The sequence below is a fragment of the Fusarium sambucinum genome, chromosome I (assembly GCF_050947815.1).
Source record: "Fusarium sambucinum isolate potato_lamoka chromosome I, whole genome shotgun sequence".
Lineage (NCBI taxonomy): Eukaryota > Fungi > Ascomycota > Sordariomycetes > Hypocreales > Nectriaceae > Fusarium > Fusarium sambucinum.
This window is the reverse complement of record NC_139294.1, coordinates 2,546,894-2,569,137: the sequence shown is the minus strand read 5'-3', so window position 1 is coordinate 2,569,137 and position 22,244 is coordinate 2,546,894. Positions and strand designations below refer to the sequence as shown.

At 49.6% G+C, this 22,244-nt stretch overlaps 6 protein-coding genes across 6 annotated transcripts; 2 read left to right on the top strand and 4 right to left on the bottom strand.

Annotated features, from left to right (window-relative positions):
• Positions 1-717: 717 nt before the first annotated feature.
• Positions 718-1,775, bottom strand: FSST1_003552 (mitochondrial 37S ribosomal protein mS38; the record flags this gene model as incomplete). Its single annotated transcript, XM_083229642.1, has 2 exons — positions 718-1,391; positions 1,448-1,775. The coding sequence occupies 2 exons, from the start codon at positions 1,773-1,775 to the stop codon at positions 718-720; spliced, it is 1,002 nt and encodes a 333-aa protein (XP_083086982.1).
• A 964-nt stretch (positions 1,776-2,739) lies between these two features.
• Positions 2,740-3,394, bottom strand: FSST1_003551 (Mpv17/PMP22 family protein; the record flags this gene model as incomplete). Its single annotated transcript, XM_083229641.1, has 3 exons — positions 2,740-3,086; positions 3,143-3,303; positions 3,375-3,394. The coding sequence occupies 3 exons, from the start codon at positions 3,392-3,394 to the stop codon at positions 2,740-2,742; spliced, it is 528 nt and encodes a 175-aa protein (XP_083086981.1).
• A 549-nt stretch (positions 3,395-3,943) lies between these two features.
• On the bottom strand, positions 3,944-6,285 carry FSST1_003550 (uncharacterized protein; the record flags this gene model as incomplete). The annotated part of the gene is made up of 5 exons (XM_083229640.1): positions 3,944-4,055; positions 4,117-4,180; positions 4,812-5,235; positions 5,293-5,667; positions 6,064-6,285. The coding sequence occupies 5 exons, from the start codon at positions 6,283-6,285 to the stop codon at positions 3,944-3,946; spliced, it is 1,197 nt and encodes a 398-aa protein (XP_083086980.1).
• A 3,885-nt stretch (positions 6,286-10,170) lies between these two features.
• On the top strand, positions 10,171-13,091 carry FSST1_003549 (heterokaryon incompatibility protein Het-C-domain-containing protein; the record flags this gene model as incomplete). The annotated part of the gene is made up of 5 exons (XM_083229638.1): positions 10,171-10,294; positions 10,352-10,909; positions 10,986-11,165; positions 11,218-11,762; positions 11,817-13,091. The coding sequence occupies 5 exons, from the start codon at positions 10,171-10,173 to the stop codon at positions 13,089-13,091; spliced, it is 2,682 nt and encodes an 893-aa protein (XP_083086979.1).
• A 4,430-nt stretch (positions 13,092-17,521) lies between these two features.
• On the top strand, positions 17,522-19,374 carry FSST1_003548 (E3 ubiquitin-protein ligase RNF103; the record flags this gene model as incomplete). The annotated part of the gene is made up of 3 exons (XM_083229637.1): positions 17,522-17,623; positions 17,670-19,281; positions 19,334-19,374. The coding sequence occupies 3 exons, from the start codon at positions 17,522-17,524 to the stop codon at positions 19,372-19,374; spliced, it is 1,755 nt and encodes a 584-aa protein (XP_083086978.1).
• Positions 19,375-19,966: 592 nt separating this feature from the next.
• On the bottom strand, positions 19,967-21,748 carry FSST1_003547 (uncharacterized protein; the record flags this gene model as incomplete). Its single annotated transcript, XM_083229636.1, has 1 exon — positions 19,967-21,748. The coding sequence occupies one exon, from the start codon at positions 21,746-21,748 to the stop codon at positions 19,967-19,969; it is 1,782 nt and encodes a 593-aa protein (XP_083086977.1).
• Between the last annotated feature and the right edge of the window lie 496 nt (positions 21,749-22,244).

The following is a 22,244-nucleotide window of genomic DNA, read 5'->3' as shown; positions in this document are numbered from 1 at the left end:
TTTTCTACAACGGGTTGCTCTGAAAATACCTGGGCGCAAATGCGATCTCGTCTTCAAGTGGGACCTGGCTCAAAAATCCAAAATTTTGGCGGTCGATAAAATTCTGCCGGGCGGTGAATCTTCGGTGAGACATAGTAAAAGTGGAGCGTTGACGAAGTTAGCTCCCGATCTCACCAAGAACTCTTGGAGTCAAGTACGGTAGCGCTCGGTGTGGGCTTTTAATACTCACATACATGCTGGTCTTCATTTGATACAACAACTAAGCGGCTGCTTGGTATTGTTCATGAGTCACGAGAATTAATTTCACAATCATATCCGTGACTCAACTCGTACGAATGATAGTTTTACTCTACATGAGTAGTTCAACAAAACTTTATGAAAGCATCAAACCTCACAAGCAAAAATCGTCATACATGCACGAGACAGAAAGCAGGGATCAATGAGTGAATTGTACAGCTAATCATACATGATTCGTATATCTGAGGCAGATTTCACGGCAAAGTTATCTCGACTTATTCAGAATGATGATTGTTATGCGCGAGTCTATGTAAATATGAAAAGTCTCGGATCGCAATGCCAGTCCAAACTTGTAGAGAAAATCATCACCATCATGCCCAGACACCACGAATGAAAACATATCCTTTGAAAGCCCCACATGCGAGATAGGGGGGGAATCAAAAAGAGGACTCGGACGGCTAGGGGAATATGTACGCATGTCTAAGTTCGATCCAACTTGCGGCGCAGGACTCGCGTCCTCTTCATCAACTTCTTATACTTCTTCTTCTTCATCTTGAGCTTCCGTTGTCTCTTTACACTAATAGCGTGCATATCGCGGCGGCCTTGTGCCTCGTCAAATTTGAGTTGGCGGAGGGCCAGACGCTCGAGAAAGCTTCGCGGTTGATCTTGCATGATTCGGGGGCTGTGAGCCATGATGCGGATCTGACCATCGGGGTCGGTAGACTCCTCAATGGTGAAGAGGGCCTTGTAGACACGGTGCTGGGGAACGTCCTCCACGGCTTCCGCTTCCGCAACAGCACTCTCTAGCTCGCCAGCAGCCTGGGCTTGTGGCAGAGGGGGAGGCCGGAAGGGGAGGAATTCCCCAGACATGGTGTCAATCTGGAGGTACATGCTCGACTCGGTACCATCGGGATTCTTGATATCAACCTTGTGCATGACCTCCTGGCCCTCTTGTCCACCAATGGTCATCTGGGCCATAGGACCTTCCAGCTGTTCGATAGTACTGGAGAGCGTCGATTCGGTGTCGGCCAGCTTGTTGTTTCTGCTTCGTGCGGCAAAGATAGAGGCAAAGTGCTCATCGGACACGGCTCGGGGCATGGTTTGGGTAACAGAGATTGGTCTGTGTAGTGAGAAGAAACTTGATAGACCAAGAGCTGAGCCTGGTTAGTAATTATTCTATATACGCAATTGGATTCTTCTGGGGTCCTACCTTCTTGTGACATGTGATGCGTGCTGGGGACGCTGGGCAGCTTCTTCATAGAAGCCGCTCGATCGGAGGCATCCTTGTTGCTCTTGCGTTTCCGCTTCTCGCCGCCCGACTTGGGCGTTGAAGTAGCAGGAACCGACTGACCGGCTGAGATGTCGTTGGGCTCATTATCGGATTTAGAGGGTTTCGAGGAGGAGTATCGTCGTTGTTGATTTTGAACAAAGACAGGAGTAGTCTTTATAGTGGCTGAGGCGAAGGAAGACACAACACCGGCCTGAGGGGTAGAGGAGATGGCGGAGGCGACGACACGGCGCACTGATGAAGGCAACATGATGGGTTACCAGGCGCGGAGGGACCGCGGAGTCTGGAGAGCGAGGAGAGGGGCGGTTTTAAACGTCAGGACGAGTTCCTGATGTTGTTCGGTTGTATCTTCAAACCCGGATTTGGCCGCCTGGGAAAAGGCTGCGCTGCGATGGGCAGGGTTTCTTACGCTAACTATTTGTGGCCTAAGGCAGCGACAACGGCTACTCTGACTTGGTGACATAAAAGAACAGACTACATATGAACAGGATATATTCTTGATGTTTTCGCTTAATTAAGAAGAATTATTCTTCTCTGGTCCACAAAAATAGCAACATATACCACCGCACTATCTCTATTGACTGTTAGAATAAGATTCATGATGTCTTGTCGTTGAGTTTATCGCTTCGTGAGGCATTGATACTCAAAACTTGGACCATTTCTGTCTACCTCCCCCTACATCCCGCCCAGCATTCTAAACATGGACTGTACCCCAACCACTGCACCTGGTTTCCATCACGGGGTTTCTCCGCAGTTGTAACAGGGCGCTCAGAACCTGGAAGTGACTCAAAATGGCGGGAGACGCAAGCCTACGGCGGCTATCATGGGTCTTTGTCCCCGATCTCACTGATAACCGATCTAGGGAAAGCTCGGACATTGATTGCCGCTGTATCATGAGTCCTGGCAGCCCATCCCGTGCTCATAAGATAAGACGAATGAGATCCGTAAATTGACTATGAAAATAAGAAGTCATGTGCTTCTGATGGTTTAGTATAAAGAACTATATCATCTAATGAAACATGGTTGGGCCGTTTTAATCCGCTTGATCTTATTCCTTCTGCGCTGTATATTCCCTGACGGTGTGAAAGTAACAAGCATAGTCAACTCTTGCGAAGGCAGAGTATCAACCTTGTTCGGTATATAAACACATGCGTTTATGTCTGTCTATACGAAGATGGCCAGCAAGACGACTCTCTCAACAAACCTGTCCTTATCTATTGGGAATTGACCCAACTCAAATACGAGTTCCAGCCAATAGCAATGACATTGGCAAAGAAAAGACGATACTGTAAAGGGATGAGCGAGAAGTTGATGACCTGGACAGCAGGCCAGAGCATCCAGTTGGCCTTTAGAGCGGGCCACCAGGACTTGTCGATGCGCTCCTTTGCGCTCTTGCCTTCCATGGTGGCCATGCTACCCAGGAAGACACCTATCATGACAGGCGCAAAGCCAAGCTGGTCACAAGCAACACGGGCGAGAACCTCGGCCTTCTTGTTGTTTCTCACGTTGACCCTGCGGGCGAGAAAAGCGAACCATGTTGTTGCAACGGGACCGAAAACAACTGTCAAGAGTTAATGCTTGTCTATGGATAGAGCTTAGGGTCAAGGGAAGACTCACAACCACCGTAGAGGGCCATTCGACCTGTTCGAACCAAGTCATGCTTCTGAACACCCTTTTTCTCGACAAGCTGTTGAGCTGTCACGTCACCAGTAGCAAACAGAAATGCCGTGGTTACACTTTGAGTAAGCAGTGGACGCGCAGCCAATCTGGCGTTGTACCTTGATATAGATCAGCACGGACGACACAGTGATGCTTGTATTGAATGAGAAATCAACTTGATTAGACCTACCAACGAATAAAAGAAGACATGTCGATGAGTCTGTTTTGGGAAGATCTACTTTGGGCGTAGTCAAAGCTTAATGGCCTTCTTGGGAAGATTGACAGATGCTTAAAGAATTCGTTTTTCGCAAGCCACAACGTTAGATGGGCAACAGTGCGCCTGCCTTGTGCGAGCGAGTCAAGTTAACAAGGGCGGCTATACAGTCGTAGAGAAAAGTCTCTTTGATCCAGAGGACTGGTGAACAGAGGCGCGTTGTCTGAAAAAGACCCATTCACAATGCGTACCGGGAAAAGCTCGATGCTTCAGATCTCAGGCTGGTAGAAGACAATTGAGGCTGCAGGTGCAATGGAAGGGTATGACGTAGAAGAGGCGCTTTGATAGAAGTTGGCTGTCACTCAGGCTTGCTCGTCTCTTCACATTTAACCTCAAGCTGACCTGGGGCTCCAGACTTTTTGTGTCCCACTGCGGGAGCTGGCGATCTTCTAGGGGCACGTCCCGATAAGAGTGGGAGCACGGTTACATGCACACCGATAACACCTATGTCTCAAGGATACATGCGTTGACCTTCAACAACATCACTAGAGACGCGTTCGCTCAGTATATAATTCGCTGTCGGAATGGAAGAAACTGCGGAACTTCCAGTTGAAGTTACTCTCAGCAGATAGCCCAGGGGTAGCCTTGCCATAACGACTTGAAATAAGAAAAGAAAAGACAATTGCGTTGTCATTTACTGAAGTCGCATATGACTTACACGATCCGGATTTCATGTCGTGACAGGCATAGCCTTCCATGTCGGTCCTGAACTAGACGCGGTGCTGTTTGAAGAATAAGTAATACATATTTTCACACTGCAGCTTTATGGGGTTGTTTGTGACTTGTTAGAATCAAACCAACGAGGCAACACATATCACATTAGTAAACTACTAAGTTTTTGGCAATCAAGTGACATCCATGAGATAGTTCTTTCATCATGCTGCAGCATCGCTGACCATACATTGTACAAAAATATGGTGACCCTACAAGACACTGAGAGCAGACTGTTATGCATTAATCACAGAAACACGTTTTCAGCAAGTGAAGTGAAGATAATCAATATGCTTGAGATCATTCATATCGGCATCGGCGTGGACGTCAAAACAACATAGACATCGTACACAGTCCAGTGAGCCTTCCCACTTCCCAGCCCTATCTCTGATAAAAACCCTGATTTTACCGTCCATAAGTACCAACAACCTATCTGAAATACGGATAAGCAATAGACAACGCCACGAAACTCCTATAGACCACCCTATGTATATACAGTCTCCTCAGGTATCGTGCATCTTGCCAGCATAAATTCTGCTCCAAGAGCTTAACGGAGAGCTGTGGAAAGCTAAGATAAACCAATGCGAGAGCCTAGAAAGAAAGAACAGAGGAAGGGCAATCAAGAGCTCTTAGTCTTCTTGCGGCCCGACTTCTTGGGCTCTTCCTGGGGCTCTACGGCGGCGGCCTTGGTGGAACGCCTTCGCTTCTTGTCGGGGCTGGCAGGGGCAGGTTTCTCCTCAACAGCGGCAGCGGGAGTAGCCACCTTGCGCTTGCGACCACCAGCGGCCTTCTTAGGGGTCTTGGCAGGGGTTTCTGCCTCCTCAGGCTCCTCAGCAGCAGGAGCAGCGGCCACAGCCTGAAGTTGCTCAGCAATATTGTCCTGGTCATTGGCAGGTGCTTCAGTTTGGGTTACGTCCTTGAGCTCAGGCATGGGGATCTGGAAATCCTCAGCGTACTTGAGCGCCTCCTCGTCAGTCATAGCCTTGGCAACAGGGTTGCCGTTCTTGTAAGAGTGAACACGGGCGTTGTAAAGACGGAGGTTGTACTGGTAAGCATTGTTCCAACCCTGATACTCATGTTAGTAACTTTGATTCACATCAGTTCTCGTTAAAGTTCTGCTCACCTGCTTCTCATGAGGACCCATGTGAGCCCATCGTCGCTGACCTTCCTCCTGGACCGCACCCTTGGGTGCCTCAGCGCCCAGGTCGTTCGCGATGATAGAGCGAGCGTGTTGCATGTACAAGAAGTAAGGGGTCAAGGGACGCTTGGGCGCATTGGGATCAATGGTGCGCTTCTTACGCTCCTTCTTCTCCTCGACGGGAGGAGCCAGCTCAGGGGGGTTGATAATCAGCTGCTGAGCGGCATGCTCAAAGTTGGCAAGAAGGTTGTCCTGGGAGCCCTCGGCAGTAGGCTCGCCAAGCAGGAGGTTGGTCTGGCGAACATAGTCGGCTGTGAAAGATCTCAAGAGCTCAAGAATGGTGGTCAAGCGACCAACGGCCTAGAAAAGTTAGACGAACTGCTTTTAAATGTGCCTTGATTGTGGCTTGTACTCGGCAATGGGATGAAGTCGAGTACAAGTAAGTGGGGTTAGGGGTGGATAACAAAGGCATGGTGGGGTAGAGCTCATATGGGCTTGTAAAGACCTGGAATTGCGACCAGCTGACAGCGCGTCTTAACTTGATCAACGCCACATAACTCTTGTAATGAAGTTGGGCTGATAATTCACTTTGTCGCCATACCCCAAAGATGCCTTGTTACACGGTGTTGCATTGACAAGCATCACAAGTCATGAGCAACTCAGCAAACAGCAGAGAACACAATGACTCGATTGCGCCGATAGTCGAGGGAATGGGCACGTGAAATTATGAAGACCAGATGAGATATTAGAACTTACCGAATCGCGCACGCGAAGAAAGCTGTCATTGTCAACAACGCGCTGCGGCATGACAGCTTGAGGCTGAGGAACCGCGACAGCTGCGGGCATGGGAACGGCCATTGTTTGCTGGGGAACAGCGGCAATAGGCTGAGGGTGTTGAGGGTATTGCTGGATGTGCTGGGGGGGAATAGGTACGGGAGCAGGCTGCTTCTCGACAGCGGTCTTCTTGGGGCGGGCCATTATGACTTGGGTGAAGGTTTTTGAGGTTTTGTAGTGATGCGGTGGTTTTGCTGGTATGGACTTCGAATGAAGCTATACACAGACGGTTTGATGGGACTGAACGGCGGATAAAAACGCGTTTTAGTTTGTGTGTAGTGGACGCGATGCGCTGTTTTGGTGCGAAGTATTATGGAAAGCAGCGAAATTCAGGCGGGCTTTGGCGCGTTGAGGGGGATTGAAATGCAGTGATTTACTAGGTGAGAAGTGCTGGAGGATGAGGGTGCTGAGAGTACTGAAGAACGGGGAAAGTGAAAACGGGCGCGGGGTGGGCGGTGCGCTGAATATGTAGGGGCCAGGTGCCAGGCGCAATCAGTAAATGTTCGCTAAGGCGGGGGCTTCAGAAAAATATGGTAGCGCCTAAGCAGAAAAAAAATTAAAATCAGCGCCCGCCTTCCTACGCGAGAAAAATTAAGGGTAAAAAAAGGGAAGAGCTGCAGAGGCGCGTGTTCCTAGTGGTCAACCGCCAATTGATTGGCTGTAACACACCCGCTCGAGTGGCCCTCCAAGTCGCCCGCCCTGGCCACCAGAGCGGGCATAAATGAAAAATTTCAGTAACTTGGGCGGGGGCCTCGAAAATGGGGCCTGAGGAGGAGTTGGACACCTAATGGATGGCTAGGTATGGAAGACAGCAGCACCCACTGCGATCATCTGTCCCGCGACAGCCGACCTCAACGAGTACTCCCACGGACTTCTGCAAAAATTCACCTAATCCAGAGCTCAGTGGGCTCCAAGGCTCACAGTAACATCAGAGGCTCACGCAATAAATTAAATGTCCTGTAAATACTCCAACAACGCCTCTGCTGCCTAAGTCCAGCCTTCATTTTTTGTGAACGGCAGCACCCTTCTTAGCCTGATAGCTGCACAAATACCACAGTGCAATGGAACGCCAAAAGGTGATGGCCAGTGGAAAGGAAAGAGCAACCCAGCGCAATACTCGCCTAGGTAGCTCACATCAATAGGTACATCGGGATAGACCTAATATTTTCGCGTCCGTCACTTCTGACGTTCACGAAAACCAAAACACTACACACCCAGACCCCGACGACGTGCAAACAATAAGGCAAAATGAACTTTCAAGCAAGCATTGCTGACTGGTTAATCAGCCATTTGCAGAGGGGACAAGTCGTCCGCCCGCTCAGTCGTGCAGCCTTTTGGGTGCTACTGCTGCAAGTGCGGAATCCTCAATGTTAGATGTATCGCGACTGTACTTGTCTAATATTTTTCTTCATCTAGCACCAGTTTCGAGGAATACACCTTGTCTCCTCTGTTCTATACGCGTTCTCATTGTGCTGTTATCAACGTTGGCAGCTTAAGCATTGCAAATTCGTTGCCAAAAACGACTTCCAGCGGCTTCCAGGTCTCTCACAATTGCCATCACCAAAGCCGCGATCTTTCAGTGATACCAGCAAAGGACTCCTTCAGCGGCTTCTCTAGTGCTTTGCATGACGCCTCACAGGGCATGCCGGAACGATGTGTCACTGTCACACCCTGAGGAGTGTGTTGCTCTCCACTCACCGCCTCGCAAAACCCAATCCGAGAGCGCCATCGCCTACTGAACTTGCTGGAAAGTGACCAGGCGGGGTCATTCCAGCACCTTCACCTTTGACCTGTATATTTCAGCACGATCGGCCAGGGGGGCACACGGAATGACGACCACTACTGGCGCTCAAGGTTCGTGGTTCTTTTCAGGCACTTGGCGTGTCCCCGGCGTCCTGCTGTGTGACAGAAACTTTGCAACTCTCTTACAGAAACAGGCCCCCATCGAGTGGTGGATAACCTGCTGTCTACTTCAGTCAGTCACTTGGTACAAAAGAGATTGTTGCTATGTTCCATTACGGTCTCTAGCACATTCATTTGCTACCCCTGCGCGTTCTTCCATTTCACACTGGCCTCCAGCCATGGATGCCGAGTCCTGTGAAGTCGACTCGATTAGCATAGCTTCAGCGCATGCAAGTAGCCCGATTTACAGAACTCTTTTAGAGCTGTCTTTGCCCATCTTTGCCGCATTACAATGAAACTCGAATTACAGCGCATTTGTAGAGGCCCCAAGCCGCCACTAAAAGCTTCCGTGAATCGCTGTCGCATCAGAAAAAGCCCAACTTGTCTGTCAAAATATATACCTACCGAGATTGACAACCAGTACTGTAGTGATAATCAGCGGCCAGCGCAACTAAAGCCACTGACTGGACGTTGATGATAGTGATAGTCGTTTACAGTGTCGTAAGCCGAGCTACACAACCCTTCTGGTCCAAATTCGTTATCCAGAAGAAACATACTCTCTGTCCGCTCAATCTTGTTATGAAGGCACCTTGATGGGTTTCTGTCTGATCTTTGATACCGCGTAGCTCCCATGAGAGGGACCTCAACCCCGCCCTGTAAGATACTGTTGGATGTTATAAAGACACAAACGCGTCTTCAACTTCAACAACTTCTGTTCTCAAAGTACTTGGTCAAGATGTCTTATCTGGCCATGCATTTGTTCACTACGTCTTGCGTGGCGTTGTACCGTATTGTTTTCATTTTGTCTGGCTAGGTCTGTTCAGTTCGCTGCTTACCCTACCTGCCTGTGTTGAAACTCAAGACCAGCCAGGGCCACATCAAACGCGAAGATATGCGCAGCTATACTTTGTACTATCACATCCTCCGTCCAAGCCTTCTTCTTGAGCCTACAATTATTTCGGCTCCGTCGTGACTGTATAAAATCGATATCACGATCCTAATGGATGTTTTGACTGCTAATCAGCTGCTAGGACTTGGAAGTTCTCTCTTGTCGCATTGCTTTGTCAAGGCATCTAGACGTGATGGAGGGGTAGCGCAACCCCTCAGTACAGCTCCAAGAAAAACACGCTGGAGGCCCGATGCTTCTTCTTGACCACTGTCTGGAAACTGTTATCGAGACGCCAGTTAAAACTGTATCATCGTGTTTGGGAAGCCCAGAGGCGTCTTCTGATAGAGCTTTACCTGATCTGAATCTTGCTTCTCGCCTTTCGATAGCTAATGGCTGATCAGTGATCAACTTGGCTATTCCTGCAACCACGCGTTTCTTGTTAAGCTTCATTCGACGACAACCAATGGGCCCATCGACTCGTGTCACAGACCCTTGCTATTGCCATCATGGAGGGGTGAGGTACTTGCGTTTACAGCATGGTCACACCCAATAATCGTGTACTGGACCCCTGTCGCAGCTTGCAAAGCTTGCCCAAGCTTCCTCTGCCCCTCGATCATTCTCTAACGAGTTGCGGGCCCAGGGCGGATACGCATGATTTCATAATTTCATGCTTGGCACGATGCGAAGCAAACCAGGCGGATCACGTCTTGACTGCCGGTTGATCGACCGGGAAAACTAGTTTTGTTAGCAAGTTGAAAGCTGCTATCTTGAAATCGAGTCAGCTTAGGAGGCAGCCGGGCCTGTTAGCGCTGCAAGAGGTGAGGGTGGCTTGCCTTGTCTTGTTTGAGGTAGCAATTGGTATCCTGAAAATGGCCTGGACAAATAAGGTGAGCTCGAGTGTCTCGGCCTGGTTTACTCTGGTCGGACCATCTGGTTGTCACTGGAGAGCGCGAGCACAGCAGTCGGCAGCTGAAGCTGCGTCACTAGCTGAATGGACATCGACGGTTGCCCCTCAGTTAGGTCCCCTCCTCCACCTTCATCATCCTCCACCGACTCCCTGTTTTTCCCTTCTCTTCTTACTTGAGGTCGGGTTTCCCTGAAGTTCTTCCTTTTCCTTTCTTCAAACTACCTGACAACATTACGCATCCCTCTGCTAGCTCAGAAGGGCTTGTTTCTTTACCGTCTTTGTAACACAACGCCAGCCGGGTGACTCCCAGCACTGAAGACGAACCACCACAATGTTCACTTCCAGATCTCACAGCCTCCTGGTGGGGCTTGTTATCCTCGTTGCTCTGGCCTCACCGGCCGTTGCCTTCGGAGCTGGTAACATTGCCTCAATCTCCAAGGTTGAGGGTCAGAACTGTGAGCCATTCCTTATACACAAGACAGAAAAACGGCAATCGCTAACTTGATTCCAAGGGCGCCACGGCGATATCACTGATGCACTCCTGATCCTGTCCCAGGCCCAGGCTCTTAATGGCAAGAAGTTTAACAAAATCAACGTCTCTCGTGTCTACTTCGGAAACTGGCTTCGAGATTATTCCCAGGCCATCGATGTCGGTACCGTCAAGTCTGTTTCCGCCGAGGCCATTCGCCTCTTGCTCTGTGTTCTCGGTTTCATGACCTTCGGTTATGGTTCTGGCGAGTTCGAGGTCACTGCCGAACGACTAGGTTGCTACCGTCCTGAGGACCACATCGACAACCCCAAGGACTACGCTGAGAACGTTGATGCTCGTCAGTATGACGAACGCCTGCGAGGACCAATCGATGAAGAACGAGAGCTGTCTATCGACCCTGAGACTGGCATGAAGAACTATATTGCAAACGAGCGTGCACGAATCATGACTTCTGCCAAACACATCAAGAAGCTCTTCAGTGGTACCATTGAGCTTGCTCGTCGATACAAGGACTCCCGCCGAAAGGCAGACAAGTACGAAGCTCTTCGCCTTATGGGCACTGGATTACACTGTCTGGAGGGTAAGTACAATTCGCTTCTACAGATCTCAACAAGCACCAGAACCATACATCAGAGGCTGACATGATTGCGAAACAGATTTTTTTGCTCACAGCAACTACTGCGAGCTGGCTCTTATTGAATTGGGTGAACGCGATGTCTTCCCTCACGTTGGACGTGACACTCAGATTGAGATCGAGGGTGCTAGGGAATCCGTCTATCCTGTTGTCACAGGCACTTTCGGTGGTGTCGATTTCCTGCACTCAGTCACTGGTGAAGGTTGGTAATATGACTTGCTATTCAACAAGAGAGCATGCGCTAATTATCTCAGTCTCTGACAAGCTCACACAGAACGAAATCGAGGAGCTCGAAGGCACTCTTCAACAAGGTGCCAACTCGGACACTAGCATGCTTCGCGATCTGCTGGATAAGATCCCTGATGGCATCTTCGGTGATAAACACCAGAGTGACCGGGTTGATGAACTCCAGAACAGCGCCGCCGCTGCTCAGATGGAAAATACCACTGTGTCTCCCCGTGATCCTGAAGAATTCACTCAATACATTCAGAATGTCTTTAAGCAAGTCATGCCTGCCATTGAGTTTCACGACGACATCATGAAGGGTATTTCCACCGCCACAGAGAGAATTCCCGTATTGCCCAAGATCATTGAGCAGCTAGAGGAGCAGCTCTCCGTGTTCATCTTCTCTGTCATTGCTCCTTTCATTGTTCCTCTTATCCAACAGATCCGCAATGAGCTCAAGACTGGTTCCGATGAGATCATCGCAAGCAGTGAGCGTGAGCAGCACATTGTTTTCCATGATGACCGATCTACCGACCCTACCCACTCCATGCTTTCCAAGGATCATTTCTCGAACGTAAGTCAAGCTTGTGACATACGGTTTATGCATGATTAACTAACTCGGCCACAGATTCTCAACGAAATCGCTGGTCGAAATGCTGCCTCCATGGTTCAATGGGTTGTTCCCCAGCTGATGGATGCCGTCGATGACGAGGGTACCGACGTGGATAGACTCCTCGACGAAATCGTCGACGGTGTCCTGCACCACCCCGCTCAGCGCGACCTTGGAAGCCGCAAGGTTCAAGAAGGTCGCCACCGCTTCTTCAAGGGTGTTGAGGAGTGGTGGAATGAAATGGGCGATGGTCAGCGTGAAGAATACCGCGGCAAGCTGACCCGAGACGGTGTCCAAAACGGAGAGAACCACAAGGAAGGTGTTGTTGACACTGGTCACGGTCACGGCTGTGCTGGCAAGCTTAAGATGCGCAAGCTGTACGGCGGTGGTCCTGAGACTCTTGAGGATAAGATTGCTGGCGCTGCGGCCGATGCCATCTTCAAGGGTGCTACTGGCGCCCTCTCTGGAATGGTTGAGCAAAACACCGGCTACAAGATGCCCTCGTCTTCCCGTAAGGAGGAGAAGGAGGAGGGCGGCTTTGGTGGCTTCCTCAACCAAGCAAGCTCAATTCTTGGCGGCGCTTTCGGCGATAAGGATACTGAGAGACAGTCCAGCAGCCGCCGCGACGACGATGGCTCTTACACTAGAACTGAAGTAGAGTATGGCCGTCACGGTGATCGTTACGGTCAGGCCGAGTACTCTCAGACCCAGCATCCTGATGGCAGCGAGCGTCAAGAGTACCGTCGATATGAGCAGCAAGACTCCTCAGATGGCCGTCACACCGGTGGCTATGGCTACGAGGAGCGAACTGAGACTCATCAGTCTTACTCTGGAGGTTACGAGCAGCGAACTGAGCGAACTGAGTACTATGGCTCAAATGAAGAGCGCCATGGCCGTCGTGATGACGACAACAGCGGCTATGGCGGACGCCGCCACGACGAAGGTGGTTATGGCGGAAGCAGTGGCTACGGTCGCCAGGAGGAGAGCAGCTATGGCCGTCAAAACGAGAGCAGCTATGGCCGCCAAGAGCAGAGCAGCTACGGCGGTGGCTACGGCGGTAGTGGTGGTGGTTATGAGCGCCGTGAGGAGAGCAGTTATGGCGGCAACAGCGGCTACGAGCGTCGTGGGGAGGGTGGTGACAGCTACGGACGCCGGGACGACAACGGCTACGGAGGAGGCTCTGCTGATGACTATGTTCGCCAAAGCCAGGGAAGCCATGGCCGTGAGCGCCGTGGAAGCCGTGGAAGCAACGAGTATGGCGATAATGGCTACGGTGGTGACCGACGCTGGTAACCGCGCAGCTTTGGCTTATAAGAAAAAAAAGTCTCAGTCAGAATGCCTTGAAACAAGATAAAACAAAGTATTGAGTCTTAATTGAAGTAAAAGCAATGAGTAACGATCATCTTGAGTTTACTAAAAACGCTCGTGAATATTAAGGTCTTACATCTCGAAGATATCACAATCGTGTGTTCAACCTGTTTTGCAGTGTAGACCAAGCCAGTAGTAGTCAGTATTTACCTGGTCAGAGAGTACTTAGTTACGAGCAAACAGGTCCTCCGTCCTCAGAATGTCAGTATTCTGACTCAGTGATGGGGCGTTCTCTGATCGCATATCGATATAGACGAGGCAACCGGCGTTGGTGATACGTGTAGCTTATCCTATCCTATGGCTGTCGTCATGGCAATCATTGTTCTGTTTGATAGTGATAATGTTGATCTTTAACCCTAACCTGTCACTGAGGTGGAACATGACATATGTAAAGCTCCTTTACAACGTTCAGAATCTAACTCGAGATAATTGCTTGTTGGCCATGAATCTGAATCCTGACTACCCACATTGTTTGCTACATGAAGCGAAGCATTGGCTGTCTCCTCCCCTCCACCTCAGACCAAAATAGGCAATGAGGGTGAGGCATCATGTCAGGCTCTCGCTTGTCCGTCAACGCGACTCGCAGATACACCACGTGCAATAGAAATGATGATTTGGCTCGCTTAACCAAAGGGAGGGATTTTCTTTCAAACATCTGACAGTCGCGCAGTCAGACATAAATATGTCCAGATTCGTATTTGCGAGCATCTCATTAGCTTATCTCTGAGGGAGCTGATTGTGATGATGCTTGCTAGTATCTACTATAAGTAGCGTGCCTCAGGCTTTGTCGATCTGGGTAGCTTTACCCGGCCCTAGATTACGTCAAGTGGCGTAGCACGATAAGACAAGGGTTATTTACCTCGAACAGTGTATATACATACTCCTACAGGGTCAGGGAGTGCAAGGGGAAAGAAATCTGGCTCTGTGGTTGGCTAGATTGTGAGAATCGTCGGTGGAGAGGTCCCCAGCAGGCAGTGTGAAATTGTAATGGATACTGACTGTAGAGTGATACTCCACGGGTCATTCAAAGACAACATGTAGTTGCAAGTTGAGATGCAGCAAAGACTCAGAGTGGATTGATTTAAACAACGAGCACGGATTCTTGTAGAGTTTGCCAACCGTCTTGCAGCATCCTTGGCACTCTAATGAAACTCACTAAACATGATCTTTGCCGGTTTGCCGAGACAGCTCCTGCGGTAAGTTAGGTAGCTAGGTAGTCACCAGCCCTGCTAGGACCCTCGAATTGGTGATAGTCAGTTGAGTTACCTAGCTTGGATTGCGATTCAAGGATTCTGCCGAGTACAGTGCACATGCGTCTCATGTTCTGCTAGGCTGGAAACTACCTTCAGTTGTTACGTACGGTACATAAAGCCAGGTCCTGAACCAGTGGGATACAACGTTTGCCTTACCCGTCATGCCAGAAGATGACCAGGCGACGGGTGACGGGTGAGCTTCTGTCTCTGGCCAGTCAGCAAAGCCCAAAGACATGCCCCGTGTGTCCCCTTGTCTCTGCAGCCGTAGAAAGAAAAAGAAAAAAGTCAGGGTTCAAGGACCAGGTTGAAACAACCATCACCATGTGCCGCGAATTTCAACAGATTTTGCTAATTGCCATCGACGGCCCAGCAAAGACGCATTAACATGTTTGAGCATCATCAATCCAAATTACAGTGCTAACGGAATGCCCCCGTCATGGATGGCGCTATTATCTGTGGGTGGAGAGTCAAAACGTGTCGAGCGCAACAAGCTTTGATCGAGAAGCTTGGCTGGCTAGTATATATAGGCAAAAAACCGAGAGGTCAAAGATGCGTCACTCAAAAATGGCCTTCTCCATCGACGACGACATCCCGCAGCTTCCATTTGTTCTTTTAGTGCTCTGAAAAAGGGCATGGAGTTTATCTTAGTAGCCAACAGCGATGGGTCTTGTCACTGAAGCCATGGAGATATCTGATTCCCTCCCTAGTCGGTCTCCAACACCTCATCTAGGCAGATGTAATCTTGGTTTGCTGGAAGAGCTACGGTTAAAAGTGACGGTGAGAACCCTTTCAATCCTTCTAAAAAGGTCAAGATGATGAGTACATTAACAGAGTAGTACCCCTAACCTTGACGGTGGGATATAAAAGGACTTCTTTTGCGGGCCACCCGTCCTAATACGTACAAGTCTTGACCAACAAGCTTTTGGACTGTGGGGAAGCGGACGGGCCAATCTTGACTATTTGTGTGTACGTGTAAAGAGATCAACTAATGCTGACTGCGTTGGTGCAATGAGCACTTTTGCGTCTCATTTGTGTTATTCATGAGATCTACATTCATAACATGCTCTCATTCGATGTCTATCAAAAATGATGGATATGCAGTTGTATGTAGACAGTAAGGAACTTCTGGAATGATGGAAAGCCTTTCATAACTTGGCCCTCGCCAATTGACCTTGACCTTGTCTTGCCGATGTTATTTCCGGCTTTGGGTCCACGCCGCTCATCAGTGACAAATTATGCTGTCTTCAGCAAAAGTAAATTAGCGTTGTTCGAAAATTCTACATGCCAGATAATAGAGGCACGCAATTCCAAGTTCCCAGATGTTCGGTTTGACCAGAGATTGCCGGCTTGGCATAAAGGCTTCCGCCGCCATTGCCATGGCTTGTTTCTTGACTCGGTGCTTATTATTGCTGTTCCTGCAACTCAAAAATAAAGCTAAGCTTAAGCTGCGTGTATCGTGGCCCCCGATTCTTTAGCTCTGGCGTTCTTTGGTGCAGGTCTCGAATCGCATCTATTGAGTGGGCGTGGAGCATTTTGTCCGAGTTTCTTGTTGCTTGAACGGCGTTGTGGCATATTGTCAATATCACTTCTTGTAATACAGACATTTTTAAAAAGAAGGAATTTATGGTTGTTTATTTGTTCATATTTCTTCAATTGATAGTCCCTGCATAAAAATGTCATCACACTGCTTATACTCACTCCCTTCAGGTTCTCACACCTCCAACTCGAAACGCGCCACCAATGAACCTGACTAAATCGTCCACTCATTCGTCCATTCCACTGACAACCCCAGTATAACGCTGGATCGCATCCAGGTTCCCAGTTTAGGCCCCCCTGCCCCTCCCCTCTCTTTCCACTCGCTGCGCTACTTGGGCCTCGGGGCGTTTAAGAAATAAAAATTAAAACTTGACTGTTCAGAGCAATAGAGCCGAAATAATGTGGTCAGCCCATCATTTTCGGAGTCGAGTCCTTTGCTCATTTATTTTTTGCAATGCAAGCTGAAAAGTCAAGTTTTCTGATACCCCCTGCAGAGGAAATCGGCAATCAGGTCAACTCAACTCAATTCATCACCCCCCAAAAAACGCTCGCCCGCGCTTTCTCCCTTTCGTATTGCGTCTCCTGCATTCTCCATTCTCCACAAGCCGACCGTCCCATCCCATTCACACCCGCTACTGTTACTGCTACCACCGCTGCTGCTGCTGCTACTGTTCCCTCCTCCTTCCTGCACTTCTTGCTTTCTCCCAGCGGAAACGGCAGCCACAATTTCAGCATCCGGGCCAATTCCACGCTCCGTCCGACCTGGTTTCCAAGTCCACCTTACTCTCGCTTGATTCTCTTATTCTTTCTCCCCCAGAAACGCCAACTCGTTCGCTCCTGCTTTTTCACTCATTCTTATTATTCTCAACTTCAGTTTCGGTTTCAAATTCGATTTAACTTTCAATCTGCTCAGACCGATTCTCATCTTTACAGCCTTACAACTCACATCCGCAGCACCGCTTCCACCCTGACCGTTACTTAACACTTTTGCGCCTCTGGTGCACGCCCTATCATGCCTACGATTCCATGACTGAATATGTTGTAGAAGCATGTGTAAGTTCTTCATGTTGCTGGTTCAACCTGACTTCCCTCGTCCCTTTCCTCCTCAACTCCCCTTGCGTTATTATCTTCTATTCACTACGTACCTTGTCTGCTCTTCCCACAGGGTGTCTATTCCGTTCTGTTCCTGTTCCTGCTCCTGCTCCTCATCCGCTCCTGCGGGTTCGAGGCCAAGAGCCTCGCATCATACATACCCCAGTCTTGGCATTTCACGAACTGACATCAAATCGTCTAGCGCTCACCGAGATACGAAATGTCGTGTATGTCTTTCACTTTGCTATTTGTTCCATGCATCCGTCATGCCGTTTACCCTCGTGGCCGTTGTCGTCAACACCGTTTGCTGGCGTGATACGCACGACTACGCCGCCTTAAACCCCCCACTCACACCACCTCAGCAAACAGCGACATCTGGCACAAATTTCCTATCAGACGGCACCATTTTGCATTGTTGCTACTGCCGTGAACATCGCTGACCAAGACTGCTAGCCTCCTGTTCAGCAATCCAGTATGGAGCGGCGCAAGTACGGTTCCGTCTACAATCATTCGAAACCTTACGGCTCTCTCGGTGCGTTTACCTTCCTAAACCTTTACAAATCCAATTGCGTGGAGGTAACTTCACCGTCCATGTGGCTTCGACTTACCAAATACAAAACAGTCCGATATAGCATATAAGGAGCGCATCTCCACCAACATCACAACCCTTACCACGACCAATTCCGAGGCAAGCAACGGCGTCATCAACGGCCTTCTGTACGTCCCCGATCTCGACAACAACCGCGAGTGCGACCAACTGCAGTACCAATTCATCCCTCGGAATGTTACTCGTCGAAGCAACCTCCCCCCTCAAAATTACAATCTCATCGCTCTCGCCCCTTGGTTCAGTATCGACTGTACCTTGGCTTACCTCGCTTCTGCGCGTCTCGACCCAATTCGCGCTTTCATCTTCTACAAACCTAACAATTCTTCGAATCAGCCTCAAGATGCCGACTCGCCTGTTTGGAACCTGGAGGACGGCGGGGCTTGGATGACTGCTAACAAGTATCCCATATATGCTATTTCTGGCCAAGAAGGCCAGAATATGATGAATCAGCTTAGTTATTATTCTGGCAGCGTGGACAACATTCCTTATGGCGAGAACATAAGCACGATTTACGGCCCAAACCCGAGAGACTATGTCCGTATTTGGACCGAACTATCTGTGGAGGACGAATCAGATATCCCTCCGCTCTGGGCCTTCTTTCTTATAGTTATTGGTGCTCTGCTAGCCATATTTGCGTTTGTGTCGATAACTATGCACTTGGTGCAGAGGCGGCGCCGCATATCACTCCGGAAAAGGGTCGAGTCTGGCGAAGTCGACCTTGAAGCCATGGGTATAAAACGGCTTACAATACCCACCACCCATATCAATAGTTTTCCGCTATTTACATATAACGCGGATCCCGAATCAATGGCACCGCCTCCGACGCCTTCATCTACCCGCCGCCATCGAAGTCATCGAGGGTTCGATCAACAAAGCGTCCGATCCGGTGTCAGTGTCCGAAGCAAGCGATCCGGTATTGGAGCAACTGGCGACAACGCCGCCACCAACTTCCAACCCAGTTGCCACATATGCCTCACTAATTTTGAGCATCGAGTGACAATCATTCGAGAGCTTCCATGCGGGCACATATTTCATCCGGAATGTATAGACGAGTTCTTATCGAAGAACAGTTCCCTCTGTCCAATGTGTAAGCATTCTATGCTGCCCAGAGGCCATAGCCCTAGAATCACGAATGGTATGGTTCGTCGAGAGCGCGCCCTTCGCAAATTACGTCAAAGAGTTGATCTCGAGGATCTTTCCGAGGAAGGCGACAACACCAAGATGAAGGACTGGGGCAAGCGACTATTCCGGACCTCGTCATCACCCTCAAGACCTCCCTCAGCACCTTTGGTTTCTTTGAAACTTCCTACGTTTATACGACGACCTGCAGAGCCTGTCACAACGGAAATGCAAGAAGGAACGGAGGGACAATCCACACCTATTAGTCCTGCTACACAGTCCGAGCCAGAATCGAACCTCCGTCCGCCCGCCCCAACTACAACTCCGAAAACAAGGAGACCTAAGCCCAAACGTTTGAATGTGCTTCCAACACAGCCAGAAAATTCCGAGCTAAGTACAGAGCCAACGCCACGACGTGGTAGCCCGTCTTCCTTTGCTCGACAACGTATGCGCGAAATTGCAGCCAAGAATGCACCTTTTGACGATCCCGATTCTCAAAGGGCAGCGTGTAAGTCAAACTCGAATAATGCAATATCTTCACAAACTAACATAATACATAGGGTTACGAGCGCTTTCCAAGGTTTTTCCTGGCTATTTTTAACCCAGCTTGGAATGTTTTCAAATTTCGGCGACAACTCATGTTGCATTTACTGGATAGGCATGGCTTTTCGGCGTTTTGTGTCATGAACAAGGTTTTAGGGATGGGCTGATACCATGGACGGCAATTATTTTTCACGACTATTACTAGGATTTATTGGTGCATTGGGTAGACATTAATGAGGCGTTCGCTCGGTTTATGATATTTATATATGCAAGCACGGCGACAATCCGCCGTAGAGAGGCGAGGTCGCAGTGGCATGTTGGCTATGAAGAAGAGGTTTATAATCTAGGTGAAGCGACATCAGGACGCAATAGCTAGCCTATGAGGAATCAAGACATCGTCTATAAACAAAACACACCCGTACAAAGAAAATACAGTCACGATAACAAATGAATTTGGAAAGAAAACACGAACGTCCTTGAATAACCAAAATATAGTTTGTTTCACAACAACCGCCTTGGATGAATGTCATGTTTGGCCCATTTCTCAAGAGTCACTATTCTAAGTACGCCCAGAACGCCCAACAGAAAATGAATGTCCAATCCCCGCTGTTTTTAGACTCAGACGTGGATGTTTCTCAGCCCTTGCGGTGTCACTTTCCTTGCCCCTCGAGTAAAGGCTCACTGCGCACTCCTCCTCTGGTCAGTGCATCCCGTACACGGTCGTTTTCAGCAGCGCGGATCCTGCTCCTCGCATCCTCAAGACGCTCAACTCCTCGGTCGATGGTTTCGATATGAACACTGAGCGGGATCGGAGGACCCCCACCAATACTATTGCGCAGCACTTCGGGCTCGGCCACTCGGTCACGAAGGTCTCCAAGACCAGCTTGGATACTCTCTAATTCAAGAATGAGCGCGTTGACCTGTGCAACTGCTGAAGAGCGCTGTGCGTCAACCTGGCGCAAGAGAGCGAGCTGGCGTGAGAGGCTGTTGAGCTGGTTCGAGTTTGCTCCGACAAGCGTCCAGATGTTCCAGAGAACGTTCTCGCGACGAGATGCTGTATCGGCGGAAGAACGCGAGCTGATATCATAGATAAGCATAAGGTGGTCCTCGGCTTTGGTGAGCAGACGTAGAACAGCTTGCGCCTCGAGTATGAGGGTTGAAATGCGATCCGAAACCAGAGCTGTGTGCTCGATATACTTGTCAAGAAGAACCCGCTCGTTGAATATATGTTCAGTAGTTGGTTGGAAAGGGTGAAAGAGCCACGATGCCCAGCCCAGGATAGGAGATGGCGATGATAGTGAATGCGCGTCATCTGCTTCAGGGGCCAGAGTATCGAGATAGCGAGACGTCCAGCGATTAATGCTTATGACAGCGTCGACGGCCGAACCAACATGGGTGTTGAACTTTTGCAAATCGGCAGCTGTTTGCCGCGCTGTGTCCACATAGCCGTCAAACTCAAAGAGAAGTTCATCGCGAGCCTGCAGATCACTGTGTCGCACCAGGCTTCGAAGATCGCGGATAGCCGTTTCCGAGCGTTTCATCTCAAAGGGCAAAGAAACTCCATCCGAACTTTTCTCGAGGACTTGTTCGAACTTGGATTGCACGCTCATGAGATCATCGAACTCAACATCGCCACCCGTTGGTACGATGGCGTCTAGAGATGGGCAAAACGGGAGATTGAGGAAAGATGCGCCCGGGATACGGCATATGGGTGAGAGAGATGCGGCGATTGAGCGAGTTGCCATGTTCTGTGCAATGATAAGACCACCAAAGCAGAGATAGATTGATAAGAGAATTGCGAAGGGTTTCTGCGCATAGCGAAACGCAAGACCGATGACGTTGAGAAACCAGCCGAGCGTATTGTAAATCGCCGTAGGAATATTTTGTGCAAGTTGTCTGCCAACCGTGGGAGGCGCCTCATCGCGACGTTGCCGGCGATAATACTCATTTTCGGCATCGTACCTCTCCCGCGCCATTCTTTGCTGCTGTGATGAAGTCGATGCCGACGGGTTTCCCCTCCTCCTTACGCCTTCATCGCCGCCATATCCTATTCCCAAACCCCTTATCGTGCGCTCACTCCTGCTACTTCCCTCTGAGGCATCTAAGCGGGGCATGTGAAACTCCGGATCAGGCGTTCGAAAGACTCGTTCTCCGTTTGCGCTAACACTGGCACGGGAAAGACTTGGTCGGAAAGGTTCTCGAAGGATGACTTGCTCGTCGTCGGCGTCGGCGCCAAAGTCGCGAATGCTGTCCTGCGAAGCGAAACTGATATTGCCCTGGGAGAAGGGCTGGGAAGGGAAGTTTCCAGAGGAGGTGGGCGGTGATGATTCTCCAAGAGATGGAAGGATACTCGTATCGAAACTGTCGTTCTCGCCTTCAACAAAGCGCCACGAGTCTTCTGGTCGAAGCTCACGCTGGCGCGAAGATACCATTGTTGTCCACCACCAAGCCTCGAGTACACGAGCGCGCGTCACTGGAGTGTCACCTCAAGTCAGATATTGTTCGGGAGTAATGTTTGATGGCATTAGATATGTAGGATGTTTGGTGGAAATGTCGTGTTTTAATTGTAGCCAGCGACTATATGCGCCTGGTTTTTGAAGCGTGAATCGCTGAGTAGTGTCGTTAAAGTAATGCGAGCCAACGGTCTAGAAGCAATGAGTCATTTGGTTATGAGATAATATTTTCACGCAGGTAAAAGAGGAGTGTGCGTTGTTCGTGAATGGGGATCAAGAATGAGGCTAATGTTATTGTGTTTAATGATGCAAGAGGAAGAGGGGAGCAGGAGGCAAAGAGTTTAAGGTGAGAGGGAAAGTGAGGTCACTTGGTACTACCTTAGCACCGAGTCTCGGTGGGGAAACAAGTCAAGGCAGAGAGAGCTACCCTTGCACTTGGTAGCATTGCTTAAGCTGTCTTGACAAACAATCATCA